We start from the raw sequence: 20454 nt of genomic DNA on the forward strand, positions 1-20454 counted from the left end.
ATCTAATTCAATTTAACGATCGAGAGTGTTGGTGATGATACTATACAGAGCGACATTTGACGAACAGAATGCTAGCAACGTCAGGATCTTTAGGCCGAAAAACTAAAAACTAAAAGACGGACGGGTAAAAGTAATAAATCAGAACAGAGCAGAAGAAAAATGATTTCAGGATCTTAGGCGAATGATACCATGTGAGAAAGGAGCCATCTGCGGTAAGATACGAAGAATTGCCGGTGGCTAGAGTATAAGGATGAGGAGATAAGGAAAGGAAATATACTGAGTGTATTAATGAAAGGGGTCCTTCAACCCATTACAAATGGTACTTATATAGCACCACTCAAACAAGCTTAACAACTTTAATCCAACAGACTAACCAACTTTTAACAAACTCAGTTAGTTTTGACTAACTCAATACCAACTAATTACATTTTATTATATTATATTTCTAACACATCTGGATATGGAAAAGTATAGGGGTAAGAAGCAAATATGCTCATGCATCCATATGTAAAGGAGATAATACATTAAGAAGCTTCCTAGTAGGCACGTTTCTAACTCGAATAAAATCTGGAAATACGCAAAGATCGGTACAATACACAAGCATACGCTATATAAAGATAAAAAGCAGGGTGCATCCTCTGCGCTACGAGAGAGGGAATACATTCAAAAGCTTCCTATTTCGAACTCGAATAAAACCTGCAAACAAAATGCAGGAAATAAGGATATTACCACACAACCACTCTTTTCTCTATATGTTTACTGATAGTACATCAGCTGCTGGGCGGCAGCAACATTCTGGAATCCACCATCGTATATAGCCTGGCTTCCTCCGGCGGCACCCACTCCCATTGCTCCCAGCTTGAGAGAATGCTGCCCCTGAGGGTGCATGAGGTCATGAATACCCATTTTGCTCATGGCAAGCTGCCGCTCATAAGCTAAAAGGTCGGCGGCTGAAAGGCCGTGTAAAGGCGCTGCGGGTGAGGGAAGTGGATTTGAGCTTGTCCCTGGTGGTGTAGGCTTGCTGCCCCAAGAGCACTGTACAAACAAATTAAGATGTCACTTTCAAGAACGATGCTTGAAACCACAAGTGCAAGACTGAACCAAAGAACATTCAACCATCCCTAATAATCATCAAACTCATACTATGGATAATTTCAGAATACTCGCGGAAGAATTTCCAGAGCATCATCCTCCAAATATATAAAAAACTACGTATGTATATTTCTCAAATACAAATGACTTTTGACTAAAAGCAGAACACAAACCTTCATTTGCTTGCCAAATAGGAATGACTGAGTGTTCCCCATCTGAATAGCCAAAGCTGCCTCAGCATGTGTACTGTATCTCACAAAGCCAAACCCTTTATCGTGCTGAACCCGAACCTCCTCAATCACCCCAGCACCGAGAGCATGGAAGTGACGATGGAGTTCAAGTTGGGTGACCTGCAGGAATAAAAAAAATATTTGGTTTTATTGAACATATGATGCTCCTTTACGGTACAAAGTCGGTGGAGCTTTCAGAACACAAGACCAATTCTCACATGAACTAAAAGCTTTGTTATAAGGTGAGAGTTCTCAAGGTCAAAGTACTAAACTTTTAACTCTACGTGGTTCATATTCACAGCAAAAATGGTTGGAACGTTAGAATTGATAAAAGATCAATTATTCTTTATACTCTAGATCGTTCAAAACCCATTTCATTTGTCCTATGAAAGTAAACTCATAATGCTTTGTAGAACCCAATTCCACTATAAATTGAATGTGTAGTATAGAGAAGAGTTGTCGGAGTCGGAGATGGTCACTTGCCTCTGGTGCAAGATTGCCCACGTAAACAGTAGTATATTGAGGATTATTCTCAGGAGCCTCGGTATTTGTTGTCTCTTTACCATCCTCTGCACATTTCCCATTTGGCACAAAGATAAAGATATATAAAGGTTAAATAAAATTATGAAGTACTAATAGTAATGCGGTTCACATTAAACAATGTAATAATTATAGTAAAATGTTTGATATTTTGAACAAAAGATAATAAATTGCAGCAAAACACACACCGGGTGAGTCATTGGTTAGTTCCACCACACTTTTGGCATTAGAGCTCTGCTTGTCATCACTGCTGGTAGCACCCTTTGTTGCCCAGTTACAACGGATCTGCCGACTGCCAAGCCACTTTCCTAGAAGTATAAATTAAAAGCACAATTGGAATTGACTGCAATGCCAATAATAACAATTCATGCAAGTGATGGTTCGTCTAAAATATCAGTGCTAAATACAATTATTCCAGCTCAACCACAGCAATTTAATGAATTAATGCTCTACACAAGGTGATTTTACAGAATAGCATAATAAATAGAAATGGTATTTTTGTTTTTAGTTTACTATTTTAGCAACCTATTAAAATTACTCCAACAAATGAAGAATGTGAGAAAAATGTATACAGCTATAAATCACAGCTTTATTTGATAAGCTAAAATGTATCACAGCTTTATTTGATGAGCTAAAATGTATCACAGCTATAAATCGCCACATTATTTGATGACCTGAAATTTATTACAGCTATAAATCACTGCTTGATGAGCTAAAAACTACGGACTAATGAAGATAAGAAAAGTATACGAGAGATTAAAAAAACATTTCTTACCACTTAAGTCATTAATTGCACTTTGTGCTTCCTGAACAAAGGGGGAGATAAACATAAGTAGATGAAACAACATTAAAAATAGAAGAAATATAAAGAGTCACTACAAACTTAACCAAGGAACAGTACCTGCTGGTTGCGGAATGACACGAACCCATATCCTCTTGAACGTCCAGTTTTCTGATCCCACATAACCCTTGCATCCCTTAAATCAGTAAAGACATACATATTTGTTATTCACTTTGACACCATCAAATCAATGTTGTATCATTTTAACACAAAACACTAACCAAGGTTTACTAACCAATAAATTTGCAAATCTAATAGTTTAGTATTTAGCTTTAAAAAGTTACAAAGCCGTCAACACAAACATTTACTGAAGTCAAGATAAAAAAGAGAAGACACTTACGAACAACTGGGGTAGACAGAAAAGCAGGCAAACAGCATTGCATCAGTAACTTCGGGACTGAGATCCCCGACAAAAATGTTAAAGTGACCTGAACAGATTATGATACTATCAAAATGTATAATTGTAAAAAAAAAACTGCCAGCACATCATCAATATTTTATAACAAACTTTTGCAAACCAGTACATAAGCAAACCTGATGTATCTTCTCTCTGACCACTAGCATATGCCCAATTGACTTTGATAGGCTGTCCAAACCTGCAGATTACATGATATGATGGAAATGCACACTCAAAACAAAGTAAGTGGGAGACACCAAAAGTTAATACTTACAAATGCCTTCCATTCAGAGACAATATAGCAAGAGCAGCTGATCTACGATCGAAGTAGTGGACGAATCCATATGACGACTGCTCAAGTAGAGTATAGACCAGAAGATCAATAATACAACAATCAAAAGGTTAAAGGAAACTGAGAAAAAACTAAGCAACAAAAGATAATCATATAGATCATCCTCACAGTTTCAGATATATAAAAAAGATGCACTATTGAAAATAATACCTTGTCCTTTCGGACAAGCTTGCAACCTTCAACAGGACCAGTACTTGCAAAAACCTCCTGAAGTAGCGGTTCAGTCACCTGTGTATGTATGTTTCCCACATAACTGCAGTTGCTCAAAAATTAAATAAGTAAACAAAAGGCTACAAGTAACTTTCTGAGTTGTTTGAAAGATGCAAGAACATACAAGTATCTATCAAATTCCAGAAACCATTTAACTATTAATCAAAGGAGCCATTAGCTTAAATTTTTGCGCTAAGGATAGGGGAAACATTTTTATCACCAGATTCAAGAAGGAAAAGTGTCTCAATGAATATAATTATAAGCATAAAGGCAACTTGTACAGTTGCTTAAGAAATAAGGGAAATAACATACACAAAAAATATAAAACAAGTGAAAAGAACTATATAAAAACAACTAAGAAAGAAATTTAGGCAAACACTCACACGCTGCAGCAAGTACTTGGATCAAAACCAGGAGGCAGATTTCCACTTGGAATTGGCTCTATCTGCAAAATTAAAAAGGAAAAAAATTACGAAAAGAAGAAGAGAGAGAATAGAAAAGAGGAAAAGAAGAAATGATTAACAGAAAAAATCCCTTCCCACTAAACATAATTCTAAATCATTCCAAACCAGAATTGAATAAGAATTTCTTGAAAATCCAACAGTCAACCTCAAATACAACCAGCAGAAATGAGAACATCACTTCTCCAACTTCACTGATACTTTCAACTTAAAGACAAGATAGACAATAAATTTTCTTGCTTTAAACATAATCTCTTTTTTCCACCATTTTTTCAATGACAAGGCCAAAGATTTTCCACCTAATCTAAATACTACATACTTCCAGCACAACTGTAGCCTGCAGGTCAGAGTAAACTCAAGTATAAATACAACTCAAAATTCTTTTTAACTCCCACCTCCAATTTGAAAAACAAGACCATGTCGTTCTATAAAATTCAAAGAAAGAGGCCTGCCAGAAATGTAACTTCAACAAAAAGAAAACACATTGAAGTGCCATATACTTTTTAAATTTGCTCATGGTGTTATATTGGAGCACCATAAATAAAAAACCTAAAGAGGGCCACAATGAAATTTACGAACCATGCTATTTACTCCATAAATGAGAAATTGTACGTTCTTTCCCAATTTTAACAAAATGATCACTTAAACGCATTAATCATTTGTCAACATTTGCAAAACAACATGTATGCTTCAATTAGCAGGGAACCAAATAAAACCAAAGTGGTGAGATACACAAGAAAATGAGAAAGAAAACACCAAAGGTCAGATTGAAGGCTGCAACTTCATATAAGAGAAACAACAACACTGGAATTTCACGCGATGAAAAAATAAAATAATAAGAAACAACACAAATTCTCATCAAATTTAACCAAAACAAAGAGCTTCAGTTTGCACCAAAAGCACGTTAAAGACACAGAATTGCAGACCAATAAAGCAGAAGAAAACAGAAACGAAAAAAAAATCACATTCAAAGCCTTCGAAACAACAAAATAAAAACAAAAACCACCAAAGAGTAAAACACAAGAAAAACCATCACCACATGAAATTACCTAACTAATCAAGCTCTACGAATCAACCAAAAAAACGAAAGTAAACACTAGCTCGAAGATCGAAATACGATTTCAAAAAATATCTACAAAAAAACGTAAAAAAACGGATGAAAAAAATATACGTCAATAACCGATAAAAATAGAAACTGAGAACAAAAATTGAAGGCATGAGAGAAACAAAAATAGTGGAAAAACCTGAGGAGGAGCTAAGATGCCAGGATGATAAAGAGACTGTTGTTGAAGAAGTGCTTGTTGCATCAAGGCTTGTTGCTGTTGCTTCATCCTCTGGTGCTGCATTTTTTGTATTTTTTCTCGGCGATTGACTGGGGGATAATTAATCGAAGTGTTTGGTTGGCAAGAAAATTACGCTTTTGAATTTGTTTCGTTTTCCTGTAATTTTTCTCCAGCTACGATTTAGAGCATAGGAGAGAACAGAAAAAAACTGGAAAAGAGAAGAGGCCCAGAGAGAGAGAGAGAGAGAGAGAGTTAAATGAATAATATTGAACAAATAAAGATATATTATTGTTCATTTATTTATTTATTTATTTATTTTTTTAAAGATGATGTAAGTTAAGTTTGTGTTATTTTAAATTTTTAATGTCGTGTTTATATTTATTTATTTATTTTTATTCATTTAATGTTCGTAAATATGTTCGTTTACATGTTCACGAGCGTAGTCATAAATATGTTCGTTTAATGTTCGTGAATGTATTCATGAACATATTCATTTAACTTTCATTTAGTGTTTGTTTAGAGTTATTTTAGTGTTTGTTTATAGTTCGTTTCGATTTTTAATTTCATTTGCAAACTAAAGTAAAATGATAAAATTATGTCACGAGTGTTTAAACTTCTTAAAATTCATAGTTTAAAATGTAACTTTTAGTGTTCTATTTAATCTGTATCTTCATAATATTTTAAATGTAAAAAAATAAAGGAAAAAGAAGAATCGGGCAAACGAATTTGTTCATGAACATAAATGAACGAATTAATAAACGAACTTATAAATGAGCTAATAAATAAGTTTATTCGTGAATATAAACGAACCGAACACACCTCTATTTGTGTTCATTCGTTTATTAAACGAACATAAATTTTTTTATTTATGTCGTTTATTTAACTTAACAAACGAATATAAATAAATATTATATAAATAGTTCACGAATAGTTTACTAAATTTATTTAAACTCTAAAAAGAGGAAACAAGTGGCTCAAAAAAAATATTTATAGCAAGATTATAATTGAGGGAAAGGAAAAAGATAAAGTTACTGTTTTATATTTCTTCTTTTGTCAACAACAAATGAAGCATTGCCACGTCCTAATACAATATATTGTTTAAAGTATGTATAATACCTAAATAATCAGTTTCGATCTATTATAGTATTTAGACTTTAATTTTTTAAAATATATTTATTGTTTATTTTTGTTTCATTTTAGTATTTTACCGTTAAAAACTTAATATGTTTAGTACATAAACTATCATTTTTTGTTCATTTTAATACCTCAGTTTTTAAATTTTTTTTCCAAAACTAAACATTAAATTTTCAACTGGTATTAAAATGAAACAAAAAATAAACTTTAAATATGATTATGAAAAAATAAAAAGTTTAGATACTAAAATTAATATTTTAAATACTAAATACATAGTTTACCTATAACATATTCCTCTAGTTGATCAAAAAGTATATATAATCTGCTACTCTAAAATACTAGATAAAAGCCATTGCAGTTATGTATCTCAATCAACCACCTCTAACAGCTACTAATTGAATTAAGATTAAGTTAATAGCTATAACTTTTTATTTAGATTAGATTTTTAATCACTTAATTTTATTTATAATTAATTTTATTCGTGCAATCATTAAATATTTAATATCATTATTAAATTGTTATATTTCATCAATTATGTCTCGTTAAATTTTTATTTTGATTCCAATCAAACTATCAATTGTCAACTGTTATAAAATTATTGATGTTATAATTAAATAAGTTTGTAAAATGATACATTTGATTCTTATTATTCATTCATTCTATCAATTTGATCATAATTAAGATGATAATACACCTATTTTTTTATTTAGATACTCTCATAAATTCATTTTTTATTATTTTTAAAAATATCTTACATTAATTACAGTTGAGCATATATATAAAATAGAGAAAATAACCTCAGTGACCAAAAATCCCATATAATATACGATTTTAACCAACTTTTTCCGGATTTGCCAAAATGACCAACAAAATCGCAATGCGATCGCTAATTCGCAACGCGATCTCCATTATCGCAAATTCGCGTTGCATTTTCGCAATGCGATAGTTGAAAATCGCGTTGCGATGGTCTACAGTATCGTTGCGATTTTCCCAATTCGCAATGCGAATAAGTAAATCGCAACGCGAATTGGGAAAATCGCAATGCGAATAAGTAAATCGCAACGCGAATTGGGAAAATCGCAATGCGATACTGACTATCGCAATGCGATAATAAAAAATCGCAACGAGATACTTACTTTCGCAACGCGATACTGACTTTCGCAACGCGATAATACATAATCGCAATGCGATTTTCAAAGCACCATTAGTATCCTGGCCAAGTATTTTATTTTTAAATTCCAAACACGAATATTAATATATTGGAACACTGAACTGTCCACAGTATATCCCGTAATCGCAACTCATAACCTAAAACCTAAAATTACAACTCAGTCCTATCTCCATCTCTCACTCTCTCACCCATCTCCGACGAAATCCGTCCCCATCTCCGGCGAAATCCGTCTATCTCCATCTCTCAGAGCCACCCTCACAATCAGAAATGGAAAATCAACCAAATCAACCAACGAGGGTTAGTTTTTTTAATTATTTTCTTTTTGAAATTTTTGCATTATTATTAGGTTTTTCATATTGAAATTTATGATAAGTTTATGGTAATTTCAATAATAGATTAACCATTTCACTTAGATTGCTTATTAAATCAACCGAGAATCGCAACGCGAAATGCAAATCGCAACGCGATTTAGTTTCGCGTTGCGATTCTCTCGTTGCGATAGTCGAATTCGCGTTGCGATTTTCATTTTCGTGTTGCGATTTTCATTTTCAGAAACTATTCTTCTTCTGCAAATTGAAACTTGAATGAATTGCATTACTTCAACCAAAAAACAAAGACAAATACGAAATTCACAGTGTTGCATATTTAAGTTTGAAGAATAAACTACTACTATTTATGTTTATTATTGTTTTTGGTATATCTTCATAGTGTAGTTTTTGGTATATCTAATTTAGTGTTTATTGTTTTTGTAGAACTTTTATTCGGCTCAATTGACCTTGAGAAATAAAGTCAGCCTGGCCAAAACAATTGCGTCGAAGCTTTCACCTGCACAAAGAAAAATGTTTGAGGATACATGCTTCGGGCCATGGCTGAAAGTACAACATCCCGGTGGAGATGCGATGTTGACACACCTGTTTCTTCAAACCATGACTAGCGATCTACCAGAGACTATACAACGTCGTGATGAAGAGATATGGTTTGATTTTCCACCGGCGTATACGTGTTTTGGGCGGGAGGAGTTTTGCTTAATCACCGGTCTACGCTTCGGACACGATGATGTAGGTCGGTACACTAGACACATTACCCGCCCATTATGGCTATCCCGGGTTTTTCCTGAGCTGGAGAGACCGAGTCTACACGTAGAAGACCTGACAAGATTTTTGAATAATAAAGATGGTTTTACTCGGATGGATGACGTCGACGTTGTCCGAGTATGCCTTCTAATTCTTTTGCATGCTGGCTTTTTAGGCAGAGAGGCCAGACAACCTATTCCAAATGATCTAATCAAATTGGTAGAAGACCTAAATGCGTGGAACCTGTTTCCGTGGGGCTCGTATTTATGGAAAGCTACATGGAATAAGTTATCGTCTGCCTTGGATGATCGAAAACGTTTGCATGGCGATGGTTCCAAATACACTTTGACAGGCTTTATTTGGGCCTTTAAGGTAAGAATTTTTATATGATGTTTCCAAAATTATAAGTAATTATTAACAATTACTAATGTTTGTTATTATATTGTTTGTAGATTTGGATATTTGAGGCCTTTCCCGCCATGAAGACATATGCAATAAAAACTTCAAATGATATTCCTAGGGCTATTTCCTGGAAGAGGAAACAGACCTTGCAATGGGAAGATTTACTATGGTATACGACAATAAATAATGTAAGTTAACATAAATACTACCATATGTTTATAAACAAGTTATTACTAGTACACGTTTAACTTTGTTTGAGCTTTTATATTGTTAGGAGGCCAACACTCCTCTACAGAGGCTGACACCCACGGAAGCTGAGCTTGCCACTGATTGGTGGCAAGCTAGTAAGCGTTTTTTTGATGGAACGGTTGATGAGCAGCCTCCACTTCGGGAGCCATCACTTCGCCCAGAGCTATCACCTCACCCAGAGCCATCATCTGATCGACCGGCTATACACCTCCACAACGACAGCCATCACCTATTCTGTCACATCATCGAGCCTCTTCTCCACCATCACCGCAAGATAGGCGACCGGCAAAGATGCCACGACGTTTATCTCCTTGTTCTCCACCTCCACCTCAACGGGATGAGTTAGGGGAGTTACGTGATGAGGTCAATGCCTTGCGTGAGGAGGTCGGTACTTTAAGCAAAGAAGATGGTGCATGGCGTGTTGAGGTGTCTACATTACACGGTGAGGTAGCTGCTCTACGTGAGATGGTAGCATCGTTGCAGAATGAGGTTCATACTCTACGCAACGAGGTAAGTTTAAGATTTTTCATACTCGTAATTCATTCGGTTGCTGCCAATACTGCTAAACTGTTTTGTTAGTATTTGTTTTGGTTTTGTTTTTGTCTTTTGGTTGAAGTAATGCAATCCATTCAAGTTTCAATTTGCAGAAGAAGAATAGTTTACTTTCACAACACGAAAATGACTATCGCAACGCGGAAATGGCTATCGCAATGCGAAATGAAAATCGCAAAGACAAAATCGCAACGCGAAATGAAATCGCAACGAAAAAATCGCAACGCGAAATGAAAATCGCAATGCGATTTGTGTTTCGCGTTGCGATTTCATTTCGCGTTGCGATTTTGTCGTTGCGATTTTCATTTCGCATTGCGATAGCCATTTCCGCGTTGCGATAGTCATTTCGCGTTGCGATTTTAAGTTTCGTGTTGCGAAAGTAAACTATTCTTCTTCTGGAATGTTTATATGTTGTCCTTTTAATGTTTATATAAGTGCTTACTTCTGGAATGTTATCTGAGCATTTTGTGAACTATGATAGAATAATGATTTGGTGAATACAATGCTAGTTTGAAACATATTTGTCTTTGTTTAATATCATGTGTTTATTTATTGATTTATGTATTAATTTTTTTAGCGGCCCGATAAGTGGAGGCTTTACGTCGGTTTCCTTGCACGACAGAGTTCACGCATCAGACGGCGTGGACGTGCTATTACGTCTCCGTTCACCCCAATGGTGCGAAGACTCCGCAAGAAGAAGCCCGACTCACCGGTCATCCCTCAAGAGTCCCCTCCAATCGTTCAAGAGGCCCCTATTCTCCCTCAAGATTCCCCCCCACCGTTCAGAGGCCACTGTCATCGTTGAAGAGGTCCCTCCCACCATTCCAGAGCCCGATTCACATGGGGTAATATATCGAATTATTGAGAAACCCCCACCGGTTCCGGACATGATGGATGAGAGTTGGCTCGTATGAGTTACCGGCTAGTACCCTTCCGGTATCTGAAGTGGAGAGGAGACAACTACCGGAAACAATTGTGGATAATACCCTTTGGGCTAAGACCGCAGTTGATTTTTATCTACATGAGCGGAGCCAAGGGTGTTACACTGACATCAGCAAACTCAACGATGAAATGTTTTTGTTGCTTGATCGGTCTTGGTGGGTGTGCTATTAGGGGTTGAAGACAGTGGCTATTTGGATGGGGAGGTAAGTCTTATATTTGTCTTATATATGATTTTGATTAATTTGTTTAAAAATTAATGTAATTCACTAATATATGTATTTTTTTGTAAAACAGCATATCGATGCGTGGGTGTCACGTCTACTAATAATAAGGAAGCTTAGGAAAAATAAAAAAAAATCGCTATATACAATAATGCCGACGGCTTTTCACGCAGTTCACTTGAAGAATCAACGAGATGAATCATTTTTGTTGGGCAATGGACAAGCTAAACTTTATCCTGCATGGTGGGAGGTCGATAATGTTAGTGTTTATTTTTTAAATTTTTTAAAGGTGTTCATAAATAAGTGCGCAAATAAATGAATTATTACTTATGATCGTAGGTGTTTATCCCTGTTTTGGAACGTCGTCACTAGCTTCTCGTCCAACTTCAGCTCCCATCCCTGAAGATAATAGTGTATGACAGCATGATCAATTACATATCACTGTCTGATTTGAGAGATATTTTCAAGGGATGGAGCTCTCATTTGGCTAAATTCTTGGATGTGATTAAGTATTGGAGTCATTCTGGACACAAGAAGCCAAAGAAGTTCAATGTCACAGTTGTCAGAGACGAGACCGTGCCACAGCAATCGCCGGGAGCCAGAGGGGATTGTGGTCCTCTCGTATGCCTTTGCTTGGCGCGTTTAACGACGAGAAGCACAGAGTTTTTACCTCCCACCGATAGAGATAGAGCTGCAGTAGGCTTGTGGTTTCGGCATTATATGGCTAGAGCAATATATTCGAGATGCTTCCTACCTGCATCCACGTTATGAAAGTGTCCATTGTTAATTGGTAAGTCAAATGCAAGTTTGGTTAACATATATACTCCTTTTGGTTTGAAAATGTTTGGTTAAGTACCTAGAATTCAATAATTTGCTGTTTGTAGGTTTTAGATGTGTAGGAAGTCTTGTTTGAGCAAATGTTTGGTTTCTGCAGGTTAATCCTTAAGTGAGCTGCGTGAAATGGATGTACGGGGTCACAAAGTTGTTGATTCATTGATTCAATAATTGATGAAGAAATAAGAATTATTATTATTTTTTGATTGTTTAATTGATTTGTAAAAGATGATTTGTAAATGTTGATTTGTTTAATTGATGTGTACATAATTTGTGTTGAAATGTAATAGTTGATTTGTTGGTTTTCAATCTGCTTTATGTTGAAGGCAAAACAGACTATCGCAACGCGAAATGGCTATCGCAACGAGAAAATCGGAATGCGAAATGAAAATCGCAACGAGAAAATCGCAATGCAATTTTCATTTCGCATTGCGATTTTCTCGTTACGATAGCCATTTTCGCGTTGCGATAGTCAAATGAATGTCTAATAAGTGATAACAACTGAACAGATCATAGCAATGTTCAAACTCAAGTTACTAATATATGCCTAACTGAAAATGTTAAAAGTGCACACATAAAATACACATAATGCAAGTTTTGTTAACATATATACTCCTTTTGGTTTGAAAATGTTTGGTTAAGTACCTAGAATTCAATAATTGTTAAAAGTTTATCATGTTAATCCTCGTTGCCTTTTTCATTTCGCATTACGATTCTATCGTTGCGATTTGCATTTCGTATTGCGATGGTCAAATGATTGCCTTTCGCAACGCGATTCTGACTTTCGCAACGAGATAATACAGAATCGCAATGCGAGTTTCAAAGTTCGCAACAGGTTTTAGTTTCGCAAGCCAAATTTTTGTGTATATATATACGCAGCGCAACAACTCATAACCTAAATCCCTAAATCGCAACTCATTCCATCTCCATCTATCACTCTCTCCGGCGACATCCGTTCCAATATCCAACGACATCCTTCCCCATCCGGCAACAGGTCTTAGTTTCGCATCTCGTTTGTTTAGTTACAACCATGAAATCATCTAATGTTGATCATGTTTGGATAGATTTGTGTTTTGGAGGGTCATGGGAGAATGTTCATGGTGTTTTACAATATATGCCTTTACCCATGAATCTTCAACTAAAACTGTCATTAAAGAAGTTAACTTATGAAACCCTAATGTTACGTGTTTCAAAGAAATTAAATTTAAAGCCCCTAAGTGGATTTAGGCTATCTTATCAGAGAAATGGTAAAGTTTATTTGTTAACCGACAATGAAGATGTTGAACGATTCATTGCTTATATTAATGTTTCAAGTGATGATGTTACATTGTATGTTGTTGAACCTAGAAGTAGTATTGTTGGGTCAGTAGCGGGTAGTAATCAACTAAGTGGGTCTCAAAACCCACAGCCTTTCTCTAATCCAAATCCAAATCAACTTTCAGCACCAAATTCCGGTTTTCGTATTGACCAATTAGACGATGATGAGCCAAGAGAAAAAATTGTGAGTACTAGTCAGTATTCGAAATTGATCTTGGTCAATACCGGACTTTGATATTGGTCAATACACGGATTTTGATGATGTTTCAGAAGAAGAAACAGACCCTGCGTGTAATGATTTTGATATTGGTCAATACCCGAATTTTGATGATGAAATACCCGTTGCCGAGGAAGATGTTGTTGATGATAATGAGGAGGAAGTTACGACTGTGAATGAACATGTTGAACATCCATTCTGTAATTCATATAATCCGGAAGAAGAAAAGAAGAAGAAAAAGTCCCGAAGAAAAGAAAATGCCACGGGAGTATAACTGGAATATGCCAGAATTACTTCAGTTACCGGAAGAAGAGTTGGCAAAGAATCAGTTGATTGTTACACAAAAGTTATTCGTATCAAGAAGATGATTGTTTTGATACAAAGGAAGACTTGAAGATAGCTTTGTATACGAAATGTGTGGAAGATGGCTATCAACTAAAAGTTAACAAATCAAGCAAAGATCGTTTCGAAATAAGGTGTACGATTGACAAAAACTGTACGTGGCGTATGATTGCAAAGAGGATAAAAGATTGCGCAATGTTTCAAGTTAGGACTTTTATTGATAAACATACATGTTCAAGAACCCAAGTTTTTCCTCACCATAGACAGGCAAACAAAAAGGTGTTGGGTGGTTTTCTGGCTGAGTTAATGTTTTTGAATGGCAGGGTATATCGGGGACATGAAATTATGACTGACATGAATGCTCGGTTCAAGATTAGTATATCATATTCTCAAGCTTGGAGAGCCAAATGTTATGCCTTGGAATTGTTGAGGGGGTCGCCAGAAGCATCGTTTGCCCAACTGCCGGCTTATTGTCACAATTTAAAGCTTAAAAATCCTGGGTCGGTAACTCATATCAAAACAGATAGAGATGGACGCTTTGAGTTGTTGTTTATCGCCATTGGTGCTGCGGTTAGTAAATCAATATAATTTTGTTGACTCATTTCTGTTAGTTACATGCATTTCACATTTAAATGACTATATTTCTTGTGTATATTATTTTGTAGATTCGTTCGTTTATTACTTGCATGCGCCCAGTTATTATAGTTGACGGAGCACATTTGAAAGGTCGATACCTTGGAGTAAACTTATTAGCAGTAGCCATGGATGCTAACAATGGGATATTGCCAATAGCTTACGGGGTTGGCAAATCTGAAACCTCTGATTCATGGACATGGTTTATGGGGCATCTTAGGGATTGCATAGGTCCTATTAGCAATCTGACAATCATATCCGATAGGGCAAACTCAATTGACAACGCTGTTAGAAGGTGTTTCCCAGATGCTTTTCATGGACTTTGTGGTGTTCATTTGTATAGAAATCTAAAATCAAGGTCTGCTGGTATAAAAAAGCACAAATGGACATACTGGAAGGTTGTAAAGGCTTATCGGGAAGTGGATTTCAATAAGCATATAAACTGTTTAAGACGTGTTTTGCCTCAGTGTGCTCAAACACTAGAAGATGTCGGGTTTGAAAGATGGTCAAGAGTACATCAACTTGGAGCAAGATATGGTTTCATGACGTCTAATAGTGCAGAATCAATTAACGCTCTAAGTCGTCATTCCCGGAAATTACCCATTACTATGTTAATGGAGTTTTTTCGAGCCTCTATTCAACAGTGGTACTACAAGAAAAGAAACCATGCAGGTATTATTTCTTTGAATTAGTAACTTATCATATATTTTACTAAGTATTATTTATTTAAATTTACAGGAACATTGGAACATCGTGTTACACCATGGACTGAAAAAAAGATAACGAAACGTGTTGTGAAGTCAACGTCATGGAGAGTTGAACCATGTTCAAACACTTTGTTTGAAGTACTAGATAATAACTTAAATGGGCTTGTCGATCTAAATGCAAGGACGTGTAGTTGTATGAAATGGAAAACATCTGGTTATCCATGTGGCCATGTTATAAAAGTTGCTCTTCATCTAAACCAAGATGATTCAAGCACATACGCTATGGATTGCTACACTACAGAAGTATATCGACAGACTTATGCCGAGATTGTCTACCCTATTTCACATCCTTCTGAGTGGGACATACCAGATGACTTACAAACAGTTTTGCCACTAGCCATGGACAGAAGGCTACCTGGCCGACCAAAAAGTCACGATCGTATACCGTCTAAGGGTGAAGAGAAGAAGAGATCGACATGTAGTCGGTGCAAGGAAAGTGGTCATACAAGGTTGACATGTGGATCACCAGTGCCATCACAATCATCTTTTCCTCTACCAAAATATGGATCATCATCAAATCCAAAGCTCATATGGTGTCAAGAAAAAGGCAATCAAAATCGCAATCATCTTTAAAATCCCAATCACAACTGGCTTCACCTTTTGGGACTGTTAACTTAGGTGATTTTTAAATGCAAACGTTGTATTATGTAGATTTTATGTGTGAACTTTTAACATTTTCAGTTAGGCATGTATTAGTAACTTGAGTTTGAAAATTGCTATGATCTGTTCCAGTTGTTATCACTTAATAGGCAATCATCTTAATGTCTATCGCAACGCGGAAATTACTATCGCAATGCGAAATGAAAATCGCAACGAGAGAATTGCAATGCGAAATGAAAATCGCAACGAGGGAATCGCAATGCGAAATGAAAATCGCAACGCGAATTTAATTTCGCGTTGCGATTTTCATTTTCGCGTTGCGATTCTCTCGTTGCGATTTTCATTTCGCATTGCGATAGTACTTTTTGCCTTCAACATAATGCAGATTGAAATCAACAAAATCAACCATTACATTTCAATCAATTAAACAAGCACAAATAAGAATTATGTTAACACCAATTAAACAAATCAACTTTTACAAATCACCTTTTACAAATCAATTAAACAATCAAAAAATAAGCAATAATTATTAGAGAAAATAACACTTCTACTATTGAATCAACTTTTGCAGCCATACATCATTTTCACGCAGCTCACTTCTGAGATTAACCTCCATAAACCAAACATTTGCTCAAACAACACTTTCTACACATCTAAAACCTACAAACAACAAATTATTGAATTCTAGGTACTTAACCAAACATTTTCAAACCACAAGCCTATAAACATACCAATTGTTTATGGACATTTTTATAACGCGGATGCAGGTAGGCAGCGTCTCGTATATATTGATCTAGCCATATAATGTTGAAACCACAAGCCTACTGCAGCTCTATCTATATCGGTGGGAGGTAGATACTTTATACTTCATGTGATCAAACGGTCCAACGCCAAGCATACGAGAGGACCACAATCCCCTCTGGGTCCTTTCGTTTGTTGTGGTGCGGTCTCGTCTCTGCTAACTGTAATATTGAGCTTCTTTGGCTTCTTGTTTCCAGAACGAGTCCAATAATTTATCGCATCCAAGTATTTAGCCAAATAAGAGCTCCATCCCTTAATAATATCTCTTAAAATCAGCCAATGATATGTAATTTATCATGCTGTCATATACTATTGCCTTAAGGGATGGGATCTGAAGCTCGACGAGAAGCCAATGGTTACGTTCCAAAACAGGGATAAACACCTGCAATCATAAGTAATAATTCATTCATTTGCGCACTTATTTATGAATACCTTTAAACTTAATCTAAAATAAACACTAACCTGATCGACCTCCCACCATGCAGGATAAAGTTTAGCTTGTCCATTGCCCAACGCAAATGATTCATCTCGTTGATTCTTCAAGTGAACGGCGTTAAAAGACGTCGGCATAATTGTATACCGTGCTTTTATTTTCCTTAAGTTTCCTAATTATTAGAAGACGTGACACCCATGCATCGATATGCTGTTTTACAAAAAAAGACATATATTAGTAACTTACATAAATTTACAAAAAAATTAATCAAATGAAAATATAAGAAAAATATAAGACTTACCCCTCCATCGAAATAGCCATTGTCTTCGACCCCTAATAATACGCCCCACCAAGACCGATCAAGCAACAAATAGATATCATCATTGAGCTTGCATATGTCAGTGAAACACCCCTGGCTTCGCTCATGTAGATAAAAATCAACTGCGGTCTTAGCCCAAAGGGTGTTATCCAGAATTGTGTCCGGTAGTTGTTTCCTCTCCTCTTCAGATACCGGTATGGTACTGGCCGGTAACTCATACGAGAGCCAACTTGAATCCATCATGTACGGCACGTCATAGGGTTTCTCAAGAATCCTACATATGACGCCATGTGAATCGGGCTCTTGAATGGTGGGAGGGACCTCTTCAACGATGACAGTGGCCTCTTGAACGGTGGGAGGGGACTCTCGAGGAATGATAGGGGCCTTTTCAACGATAGGAGTGGACTCTTGAGGGATGATAGGCGAGTCGGGCTTCTTCTTGCGGTGTCTTCGCACTATTGGGGTATACGGAGACTTAATAGCACGTGCACGCCATCTGATGCGTGAACTCTGTCGTGCAAAAAAACCCGACGTAAAGCATCCACCTTATCGGTCCGCTAAATAAAAATACAAATATCAGTAAATAAACAGACATGATATTAAACAGTGAAAACAAAGATAAATATATTTCAAACTTTCAACCAAAAGACAAAACAAAGACAAATACTAACTTCACAGTGTTAAAGTAAAAAGTTTAGCAGTTTTGGCAGCAACCGAATAAATTTACTAAGCAATCTAAGTGAAATGGTTAATTTAAGTGAAATTACGAGTAAATTTATCATCAAGTTAAATATGGAAAATCTTAAACTTACCTCGTTGCGTAGAGTATGAACCTCATTCTGCAACGATACTACCATCTCACGTAGAGCGGTAACCTCACCACGTAAAGTAGACACCTCCACACGCCATGCACCATCGTTATCAAGTAGAGTACCGATCTCCTCACGCAAGGCATTGACCTCATCACGTAACTCCCTTGACTCATCCCGTGGAGGTGGAGAATAGGGAGATAGAAGTCGTGGCATCTTTGCCGGTCGCCTATCATGAGGTGATGGTGGAGAAGAGGCTCGATGATGTGACGGGATAGGTGATGGCTCTCGTTGTAGAGGTGTATAGTCGGGTCGATCAGGTGATGGCTCTAGGTGAGGTGATGGCTCTCGAAGTGGAGGAAGTGGAGGCTGCTCATCATTCGTGCCATCAAGAAAACGCTGACTAGCTTGCCACCAATCAGTGGCAAGCTCAGCCTCCATGGGTGTCAGTCTCATTAATGGAATGTTGGCCTCCTAAAAATATAAAAACTCAAACAAAGTTAAACGTCTAATATTAATAACTTGTTTATATATGATAGTATTTGTGTTAACTTACATTATTTATTGTCGCATATGGTATTAAGTCTTCCCAATCCAACAGACGTTTCCTCTTTCAGGAAATAGCCCTGGGAATATCATTTGAAGTTTTTATTGCATATGTCTTCATGGCGGGAAAGGCCTCGAATATCCAAATCTACAAACAATATAATAACAAACATTAGTAATTGTTAAATAATTAATTATAATTTTGAAAACATTATATAGAAATTCTTACCTTAAAGGCCCAAACAAAGCCTGACAAAGTGTATTTCGACCCATCGCCCCGCAAACTTTTGCGGTCATCAAAGGCAGACGACAACTTAGTCCAGGTAGCTTCCATATATACGAACCCCACGGAAACAGATTCCATGCATTTAGGTCCTCTACCAATAATATTAGCTCCTGAGGAATAGGTTGTCTGGCCTCTCTGCCTAAAAAGCCGGCATACAAAAGTAGAAGGCATACTCGGACAACATCGACGTCATTCATCCGAGTAAAATCATCTTTCTTATTAAACAATTTCTTCATGTCGTCGACGTGTAAGTTCGGCTTCTCTATGACTCATCAGGAAAAACCCTGGATAACCATGATGGGCGGGTGATATGACGAGTGTACCGGCCTACATCATCGTGTCCGAATCGTAGACCAGTGATTAAGCAGAACTCCTTCCGCCCAAAACAAGTATACGCCGGTGGAAAATGAAACCATATCTCTTCCTCACCACGTTGTATACTGTCGGGTAGATCGCTAGTCATGGTCTGAAGCCACAAATGGGTCAAACTAGCATCTCCACCCGGATGCTGTACTCTCAGCCATGGCCCGAAGCATGTTTCTTCAAACAATTTTCTTTGTGCAGGTGAAAGCTTCGAAGCAATTGTAGTGGCTAGGCTAACTTTATTCCTTAATGTCAATGAAGCCGAAAAAAATTTCTACAAAAAAACAATAAACATACCAAGTTAGATATACCAAAATTACACTGTCAAGATATATCAAAACAAAACAATAAACATAAATAGTAGTTTATTCTTGAAACTAAAATTTGCAACACTGTTTTTGTCTTTTGGTTGAAATGAAAATCGCAAAGAGATAATGAGAATCGCAACGCGGAAATGACTATCGCAACGAGAGAATCGCAACGCGAAATGAAAATCGCAACCGCGAAATAAAAATCGCAACGCGAAATAAAAATCGCAATGCGATTTTTGTTTCGCGTTGCGTTTTTTATTTCGCGTTGCGATTATCTCGTTGCGATAGTTATTTCCGCGTTGCGATTTTCATTCTCGAAACTATTCTTCTTCTGCATTACTTCAACCAAAAGACAAAGCAAAGACAAATACTAACTTCACAGGCTAAACAGTTTAGCAGTATTGGCAGCAATCGAATGAATTTAATAAGAAATCTAAGTGAAATGGTTAATCTATTATTGAAATTACCAGTAAACTTATCATCAATCTCAATATGAAAAACCTAAAATAATGCAAAAATTTCAAAATAAAAATAAAAAAACTAACCCTCGGAGGTTGATTTTCCATTTCTGAATGATTGTGAGGGATTTTTGACTGTGAATGGTTGTGAGGGATTTCGCCGGCGATGGGGACGGAAATCTTCGGAGATGGGGACGGATTTCGCCGTAGAGAGTGAGAGATGGAGATGGGACTGAGTGTTGTGTTTTTGGGTTTGAGGTTATGAGTT

General features: G+C 36.5%; 1 protein-coding gene across 1 annotated transcript; it reads right to left on the reverse strand.

Annotated features, from left to right (window-relative positions):
• Positions 1-478: 478 nt before the first annotated feature.
• On the reverse strand, positions 479-5643 carry LOC120179710 (oligouridylate-binding protein 1B-like). The gene is made up of 12 exons (XM_039185239.1): positions 5368-5643; positions 4046-4107; positions 3603-3705; positions 3375-3451; positions 3238-3299; positions 3044-3131; positions 2764-2839; positions 2638-2668; positions 2051-2170; positions 1806-1891; positions 1266-1442; positions 479-1035 (listed from the first exon to the last, which is right to left on the reverse strand). Exons 1-12 carry the CDS (start codon positions 5467-5469, stop codon positions 757-759), a joined length of 1263 nt encoding a protein of 420 aa, XP_039041170.1. The 5' UTR covers positions 5470-5643; the 3' UTR covers positions 479-756.
• Between the last annotated feature and the right edge of the window lie 14811 nt (positions 5644-20454).

The sequence above is a fragment of the Hibiscus syriacus genome, unplaced genomic scaffold (assembly GCF_006381635.1).
Source record: "Hibiscus syriacus cultivar Baekdansim isolate YM2019G1 unplaced genomic scaffold, ASM638163v2 tig00112443_pilon, whole genome shotgun sequence".
Taxonomy (NCBI): domain Eukaryota; kingdom Viridiplantae; phylum Streptophyta; class Magnoliopsida; order Malvales; family Malvaceae; genus Hibiscus; species Hibiscus syriacus.

Excerpts from the sequence above, each read along its gene's own strand:
- LOC120179710 (XM_039185239.1), bottom strand. The coding sequence starts at position 5,469 with ATGCAGCACCAGAGGATGAAGCAACAGCAACAAGCCTTGATGCAACAA. Across the intron at positions 3,452-3,602 it reads AGCTTGTCCGAAAGGACAAG|TCGTCATATGGATTCGTCCA; the intron begins GTATTATTTTCA and ends CTACTTGAGCAG. Across the intron at positions 2,840-3,043 it reads TCTGTCTACCCCAGTTGTTC|GGATGCAAGGGTTATGTGGG; the intron begins GTAAGTGTCTTC and ends TACTGATTTAAG.